The sequence below is a fragment of the Centruroides sculpturatus genome, unplaced genomic scaffold (genome assembly GCF_000671375.1).
Source record: "Centruroides sculpturatus isolate CEXI.00-Female unplaced genomic scaffold, Cexi_2.0 scaffold442, whole genome shotgun sequence".
NCBI classification, from domain to species: domain Eukaryota; kingdom Metazoa; phylum Arthropoda; class Arachnida; order Scorpiones; family Buthidae; genus Centruroides; species Centruroides sculpturatus.
In genome coordinates this window covers 68,557-77,661 of record NW_019384718.1, presented here as the reverse complement: position 1 = coordinate 77,661, position 9,105 = coordinate 68,557, and the positions used below count along the sequence as shown (strand labels likewise).

Sequence of the window (9,105 nt, the reverse complement as noted above, 5' to 3'; positions counted from 1 at the left end):
CCGGAATGTATCTACCATGTTAGGGGGGGGGGTCGACTGTAGTTACATAATTAATATGCACACTGATTTGCACATATAATACAATACCTTTACAAATATTCTGCTATTTAGACAAGTATTGTCACTATATGTAAAACATGATTTTCAATAACTCATCATCTCAGTTCATAGCTGGGTTAAAAGCCAATTACACCACTACACTGCAAACAGGTGGCAGGAGAGGTGGAATACGGATACAACTGGCAGGAACATCTTTGACTTTTTTCTTGACATAAAAGCAAAGAACAACATGGAACACTTTCACTGGACTTCCCCTTCCTATTAATGTAATTATCATTTGCTTTCTCAATATTAGATAAGCTAATGATAAATGCGAAGATGTTACACAGCTAGGGACATCACTGTCATATCTTGACAGAATTGAAGCATAGCATTGCATTGTTGTAATTAAAAATTTTCAATTATTAGTACATATTTCACTTCACCTAACCCAAGCACCAACATGTGTTTGAATGTGTACATAAGGGTATGCATAAGTGCGTGGATGTGCATGAGTAAGAGAGAATGAGTGAGAATGTGATCAGAAGAAAATGGTTGTTGCCACAGACAGGCAATCTTCGCACCTGCTGGAAATAAAAAGGCAATCCTTACAATTGCCAGGCACAAACAACTAATTCTCATATTCACTCAGTGTTGACTACTTTATTCTTGTGTACTGTTCATTTTGGCAATCAGAAGAAAACAGTTGTTCATTTTTGACACCCATTTTCCACTAGGTATGCTCAATGTTTTTTTTTTTTTTATTTATGCTCCTAAATTGCTCCAGGGAGCATGGACATCACTGACCACATTATCTGAAAACAAAGTCATGGACCCCATTTTTTTTTTTTTTTTTTGCTTTTGGTCTCCTCATTGCAATTAATGGAAAATGCCAAAGTTTTATCAAAATCCATCAAATTTTAAAACAAACAATTCTATAAGCCACATTAACATAGAAGAGGCTTCATCAATGCTCTGCCTCAATAATTACAAAAAAGTATATCAAAAACACTGTTTATAAGTCAATTTTATAAAAAATACATTAATATTGGAAAAATTAATTACCAAGCTTATTTTTCCGAGCCAAATAGTGCATAATTGCAGAACTTTGGGTGAGCTTCACTGAACCATCGATATAATAAGGCAACTAAAANGTACAGGAGAGAACGACAGGTACAATAAGCACCCTTTCCATCCTCCACAGATGCCTTATTTCCTGGGCGAGTTCTGTGTACTTGCTAATTTTTTCAGTGAATGTGTTTTGTACATTATGAGTGATTAGAATGGATATGTCTATAATATATGTGATTTTATTGTGTTTGTCAATGAGTGTGATGTCTGGTTTTTTTGCGGTAAATTGTTTTATCTGTGATGATTATTATTATTTTTATTATTATTTTATAATAATAATTAGATTGCTTTCTCAGAGAACTTTTAATTTAAATTATATTAAAATTACTTAATAGTCAATAAATGTTTACATACATACATAAAAAACCAAAAATTTAAATGTTTATATATAGTATTTAAAAATAATTTGATTTAAAGAATATATCAGAATTTAGTAAATTAAATTGTACTATTGTATCTATTTGTTATGAGTTTTGAAAGCATGTAGCATTGTGTAATTATCTCAAAACTTAGTTTTCATCTACATCAAAGTTAATCTCGTAAAATTTTCAATTATGAAAATGATTTACCAGATTATATGTGAAATACACAGTTTTATGTATAACTGATTAATTTATTAACAAAATAAAAAAAAAATCACTTTTAAATTCAATTTCAGTTTTAAATATATACTCTTTAGTTTTGTCAGATCAAAATTACTAAAGGAAAAGTTATTGTTATTCACTGACACCACTTGTTAATTAATAGCATCAATTCCACATATTAGCAAAGAATATAACCTTTTTTCCAAGATTTCACTGCAAAACACCTTACAAATAACACTACTTAAAAATAACCACTAAACAGTGAATAGTTTTTCAATTAAAATTTAACTAAAAATAGAAATATAGTCGACCCCCCATAGTACAGGTTCCTATAGTTCGGATTCCTATATCACCACGAAAAAATTGCAACAGTATTCGTACAAACATGCTAAAAAAAACTTGTATAATTCGGAAAAATGTCATTGCCGACTCGTGTCGCGACAGGATTGGTCGAATCTAGACCAATAGCGGATATTGTACAAACTGTTAAGTTTAAATGAGCAGCAGACCTACTAAAAACCATTTATTATTTAATGGCCATAAAAATTATATTTATATTAATGATGTCTCCAAAGTTCAGCGAATTTTTTGCAAAAAAAATAATTTATCAGGAAGCACATGAGTGCCATTCGATGACAAGCTCCATGATGAAAACAAGCTTAAGCAATGGCGTAGTCGAATGGTGCACACTCAGTAAGTAATCCTACAATTTTTTGTTTATAGCATAGTTTATACAGATTATGCCCAAAAAATTATACGTATTTTGGAAATGTTGAGTCAAATTAGTCTAGAATCGATTTAATTTTATGGAAGAAACCTTTCAAACAGCCGTAGTCCGTAAACTGCATACTTGCCGGGATGCGATTGGCTGAACTCTTAGAAAATGGATTCATAAAAACCGGAATGTATCTACCATGTTATAGGGGGGGGGGTCGACTGTAGTTACATAATTAATATGCACACTGATTTGCACATATAATACAATACCTTTACAAATATTCTGCTATTTAGACAAGTATTGTCACTATATGTAAAACATGATTTTCAATAACTCATCATCTCAGTTCATAGCTGGGTTAAAAGCCAATTACACCACTACACTGCAAACAGGTGGCAGGAGAGGTGGAATACGGATACAACTGGCAGGAACATCTTTGACTTTTTTCTTGACATAAAAGCAAAGAACAACATGGAACACTTTCACTGGACTTTCATACTACCCAATTTATTACTGGTCACAGTAATTTTAAACAATATCTAAAAAGGTTCTTGAGCAAGGGAAAATGGCATTTGTGACTGTGGAGTAGAAGAAGAAATACTGGACCACTGTATTGTTTAACTGCCCAAAACATAATCACCATAAACTCCTAGCACAGAGGATGTACACATAGGGACACCATTGCCCCTGTAGGTGTAAGGTGATTAAAACAAGAAATTACTAACAGACTGACATCAAAACTAATTTAAAACTAGCAGTGATTAATATTCAACAAAATACTTCCAATATATTATGTTAATTTAACTTCTGAAATTGATGTTAAGCATATCTATGTTAACTTATAATTATATATGAATGACATTATCACAATGCCAAGCTGCAATTTTTAATAATTTAAAATATATGCTCTCCACCTCAAATTAGTAGAGTCTTGTCCTGTACATCACACTTTTCCTGTTAGCAATAGTGTCATGCCAGTCATCTATCAAAAACTCCTTTCGGGGAAAATTTTTAATTGATATAATGTGACTTCCAGTTTGCAATGGAAGTTCGTACATAGTTAAATCGGGGGCCTCCTGCCCGTAAGGTTTCTATAACTGATCTCTGCTTTCATCTATTTAGCACCATTCTTGAGGTTATGAAAGGACAGACCAACAGACAGGCGACAGTGGGAATTTATAGGGTCTACTATTTTTTCAAATTTCAGCCCAATTAATAATTATGATTTACTAGCATTTTTTTCTTCTTTTTTCTCTTGTATGCAGCCTGCATCAGTTCAAAGTTTTGAAATGTGACCCTTACGTAGAAAAAGGTTACCAATCCCTGCTATATAGCATTGTAAGAAAGACTAACTTGTTAAATTTTGTACATTTTGTAGATTCTGTAGATCAGGGTTTTTGAAATAATTAGATAAAATTTAATTTGAATAGTCATGCTGTATTATAAATTAGTTTTATAGGAAGGTAAGTGTTGGTGTGGATTGATGTTCCTTCCTATATAATTAAAATTTAATTATATGTTTATAACAACATAAGCATTTTGTGAATTAATAATGAAAAAAAAATGACTTGAATCAATTCAATTTTCACATCTACTAACAAAAAAAAAAATTCTTCTTTTAATTTAAACTTTGTATGTTACTTGAGAGAGGGAAAAAGTTACTTACATTGGGAAAATCAAGACCAAGAGTGAATTTTTCATTCAGCCAAGCACTACGATCAAAAGTTGGAGGTGGTCCATAAGAATAGGTTTTGTCCTCAAACTCTGTTTCAGTATAAGCTAACAATAATCTGATGGGTTGAGCAAGCTAAAAATATTTTTAAGTTATTACTTTTCTTTTACTAAAATAATTTTGAATACTTACAAGAAAAAAATAGCTTATCAATTAATAAATATCATATCATAAACAAAAGAACTTTTACAAGCTATTAAATACAGTAGAGCGTCGATTTTCCGAATCAATTGGGGGCTGGAGTTGTCCGGATAACTGATATTTCGGATAACTGATTTACGTACGAAAAAATAGTTTAACGTATCCGATGTCGAAATTTTTCTCCGTTGTGTGTCGCTCCGCGTTGAATTTTCGTCGATGTTAAGCCTAACAAAGACTATTGTATCGTTAAAATTAATTTTTTATTTTGTACAAACAAAATAAATATATTGAAAAATATAAAAATAATAAAAAATTATACTTCAGATGTTAATTTAGTATCAAAAACGTAAAATATTTGAGTAGACCAAGATATAGCCAAAGATTGAAGCGCCACAACACTGGCGTAAATTTAAATTTGCCAACTGAATTCTTTCGGATGATTGACGTTTCGAATGATTGACTTTCGGAAAATCGACGCTCTACTGTAATTATTTATGATTTTATTTAAAATATTAAATTCTAAGTAATATATAATTTAGAAACATATATAAAAAAATTTATTCCATTACTTTATACTGGTATATAAGTAATTAAAATCAATTTAAGATCTCTTTGCAATTTCAAACTAAAATATTAAGATTTTAAAAAATTAAAAATTTGCCAAAATTAATAAACTCCAAATACTTTTAAAATGCAGTCTATTTTAAAAAACTTCTCTAACATTTTCAGGTCAGATTAACAGATCTTCTTCAGGATCAAACTAATAGAATTTAAATTTGCCAAAGGGAATTAGTTTGATCCTGAAGAAGGTCTGTTAATCTGACCGAAAACGTTAGGAGAAGTTTTTTAAAATAGACTGCATTTTAAAGGTATTTGGAGTTTATTAATTGATTATAGTAATGCAGGTAGAGATATAATGATTTGCCAAAATTTATTACAGAATTTGATTATAAGATTATTAAAGAAAAAAACAAAGAATCAATACTGATTAATTAAAATGTTGAATGAAAAATGAATAAAAACTATGTGAATAAATTTTTTTTTAAATTATGAATTTTATTCATATCACTATTGAAGTGATATGAATAAAATTTATATACTGTATTTTAATATACATTTTAAAAAGTGATTTGTTTTATGTATTAAAATTTTAAAAAAATCATTAACTAATAAATGATTAAAATTCTAAATAACTCTTATACAAAATTCCCAACTATTTACTTTACCAAATATTGTTTGGAGTTTACCTCATTACAAATTGATGGTAGCATATAGCATATATTTGGCAAAAGAATTGGAAAAATCTTACTTAAACATTGATTACATTTTATGTCAATGATGAATGAGTTTAGATTTAATTTAACTTATATTTAGTTTATTTTAGATATTTAAAACTTTTAATTTAAATGCTGTAGACTAATAAATGCATTTCAAATTTTTGATACATTTTTTTAACATTTATCATATAGAATATATCTTAAACCTTTTTAAAAAATTCATCCATTATCTTTAACCAATGGTGCATATCATTCATTAAAAAGATGAATTTATTATTACAGACAAGGTCAGTCTGTCTGTTATCTCTTAGTATCTTGTGTATGTGTTAAGAAATTAAACATTATAAAGACTATTGAATAATTTACAAAAAATGCTGTTGTGTTAAACTTTTATTCTGGTTAATTGTTAGTAAAATGTTATAAGTATTGAACTTTGAAATATTTTATTCTGTTCAAGAAGTTTGGTATCATATTTGTACTCAATGATAAATTACCCAGTGTGTCAGATGACAAATTATTCATTTGTTAAGATATTGTATAATAAATGATTAATTTGAAGAAAATATTTTTCGTTTGATCATTTATTTAAAAATTAATGCTGTATCATTATTCATATAATTAATCTTAAATCTAATATGCAATTAAATAAGTCACTTAAATTCAAAGAATATGCTTTTGTAATTTCTCTGACAAACATTTTGTAAACATAATTGATTAAACCTACCAATTCTTATTAATATCTTGGTTTTCTATAATTATCAGAAGAAAAATTATAAATTTACTAAATTTCAATATAATTAGACAGGCAAACACGTAGGTAATGTTAAAAATAAAAATCACTAATCTAATTGAAGGCAATTCAAGATATCTGTACAACAATTTTGCATATGTAAGTAGGAAATATTTAAGGAAATTTTAAAAGTTTTGGAAGATAATATATTACATATTAATTACTCTAATTCTTTCATATATTTTGGAAATTAGAGTATGTTATAGCTTTATTCTAATGTTCTGCTTATTATTTCTGAAATGGATCATAAATAGCAGTTATAAAATTTATTGATATGTCAGGTTCTGTCACCTTTTAAGTCTTCAATTAACATTTCACTTCAGCATAAGAATTGTGATGTTTCACAGAATTAACTATTAAATTCAATTATTGCAAATATAGTTTTTCAATGTTTTGAAATTTTTTTGTATTCACATACTAGGCTATCAGAGTTAAGTAATTCTTTTTTGGATGAGAAAGGAAAAACTATATAAAAAGAAACAATAAAAATCTATAATAACTTCATTCAATTTACATGGTTTGAGTATTAATTTAAAATAAAATCATCAGTTATGACCAAATATTTGTTAATAGCAGTTCTTAAGCCAATATGAAAATGTATTTTCCATTATTTAAAGCTATTGTTTTAGTTATCTGAGAGAAGGTAATAATCAGAGCTATATAGGCTATATAGTCCTTGTAATATAGGTTTTGTATCCTTAAAATATTAGTAGGCTAAAGGATACAGTCTAATGATATTTCAAGGATACAGATATTAAATTTGTATCTAGACAATGCCAAACTCAACAAAACAACAGACAATCAAAATAAAACAATATCCCATTAACATTTAGACAATTGTGCTGAAATGAGTTTTAAAATCATATCTTTGAGAGTAAGTAATTGGTCTGAAGTTTTACCAATAATTTTATTTGTTTTATAAACTTTAAATTATATAATTTTTTTGCCTCAATTTTAGCAATTGATTAAAAATTATTACCATCAATCTTAACTGCTTACATTCTTTTTTGAATACAAAGAGGTGAAACTAAGTTTTGAAACACAAAGTTAAGCCAAATATTCAGCTTAAAAAAAAAAAAAAAAACAGAATGAGGCATCAAAGGTATATTTAAGGAGAAACTAATACAAGGACATACAAGGACAATAAACTTAAAAAAAACAAGTCCTTCCATCCCAACAGCAAAAAAGTTAGAGGAAAGTTTCTTTGTAGTTACTTCACCACCACCTTTTTTTTTTTTTTTTTGCCAAATATACTGCACTTTTACTTAGGTCAACTACAAAACAGTTGCTTCTGGCACAACAACATAACCTTATTCCATGTAATAATTTGGAATACTGCAAAAACATCTTTAATTATGTTGCTACTATAGATAAAGAATATGCCATGCAAAATTTATTACTTAGGAACTTCTTTATTCCACACCCAATCTAAACAAATCTTCATTCTGCTTTAAAAAGCAAATTATGCAAAAAGTTTTTAATGTGATATATATTGTTTTGACAAGCTGCTGGTTTACATACACTGTAATTAATAATTTAATATATATTATAAAGTATAATAAAATTTATTTAAATTTCTAACTTATAATTTAATAAGTATGAATACATAATATAATGTTTATAATTATCCATCTTTTTAGTTTTAATAGTGTTGAAGTAATAAGTTATGTATAAACATATTGGTGAAATTTCTAAGTTGAATTTTATATTATATACAAGTTATGAAGTAAATTTGATGCAGCTTGTGAATTAAAATTATTAAAACTTAGATCGTTCATCAAGATAAAGAAATTTTAGTATTATTATTATATAGTATATTATATTATTTCAATGGATACACTAAATCATTTTAAAAATATACTGAAAATTTGAATTATTAAAAGTAAAAGCCGTTAGAACAAAGTTTCGTCATAAGGACAGACAGTCAAAACCGGTTGCAATAATCGAAACTAGAATAAATTTTGTGGCATTCCACCCTGCATCAAATTCAAATTTAATCAGTTTCAAAAGTTTTATTATATTTATTACAGGTTTCTAAGGCTAGTGATAAGCGAGTACTGATAATTACTTACACCACGGATATTCCAATAACCTAAGACAGGAGCCATAACGGAATTTCTCAAGGACTCACGACTTGGGTTGACACGATCAGAGACCTAGATAATTTCAAGCTAAACATGCCTACTTAAAAACCACTGCCACATTCTCCCTCTGGCGGCGGCGGCAAGAGGTAACTTTAAATATTAACATTTATTGATTTTTAAATTGATAAAGATTAAATATTCTGTCCATATCTTTCAATATGATGTGCGTCGAATAGATTTAATATTAAAGGATGCGATTATATCGTTATATCGATTATATCGAATAGATTTAATATTAAAGGATGCGATTATATCGTTTATTATTATTATGAAAGTAATGTACTGTACATATTTTAAATTCGTTCGCGTTTAATGAGCGAATATTCAATGCGATTCGGAATTTAAGTGATTATTTGATGAATTGTGCATTACTCGGAGGAATGTAAAATATTTTTAGATTTAATGTAATAAAATTACTATGTATCGTTTTAAATTAACTTCTTTATGATTTTAATTAAATCTTTAAACTGTTTTTATGGGCCCCAATTTCACTATACGCAGTTTAAAAAATAATAATTTTTAAAATACTATATTTTGCTTCGTAGAGAG

The 9,105-nt window shown here is 27.9% G+C and overlaps 1 protein-coding gene and 1 long non-coding RNA gene across 3 annotated transcripts in view; one reads left to right on the top strand and one right to left on the bottom strand.

The window, feature by feature from the left end:
* LOC111627962 (glutathione S-transferase Mu 1-like) overlaps positions 1-8,624 on the bottom strand; it is a 24,047-nt gene extending 15,423 nt beyond the window's left edge. The window contains exons 1-3 of the mRNA XM_023371665.1: positions 8,485-8,624; positions 4,139-4,279; positions 1,105-1,186 (exon numbers count right to left, since the gene is read on the bottom strand). Coding sequence (XP_023227433.1) covers positions 1,105-1,186; positions 4,139-4,279; positions 8,485-8,520 — 259 coding nt within the window. The 5' untranslated portion in view covers positions 8,521-8,624. The remainder of the gene's footprint in view (positions 1-1,104; positions 1,187-4,138; positions 4,280-8,484) is intronic.
* Positions 1-9,105, top strand: part of LOC111627963 — a 59,218-nt gene that overhangs the window by 30,397 nt on the left and 19,716 nt on the right. Inside the window, exons 1-2 of one of the 2 annotated variants that reach the window (XR_002757096.1) lie at positions 7,259-7,286; positions 8,443-8,642. This is a non-coding gene — a long non-coding RNA (uncharacterized LOC111627963). Of the gene's footprint in view, positions 1-7,258; positions 7,287-8,442; positions 8,643-9,105 lie in introns of those variants that run through there. The other variant, XR_002757095.1, reaches the window with a different exon arrangement.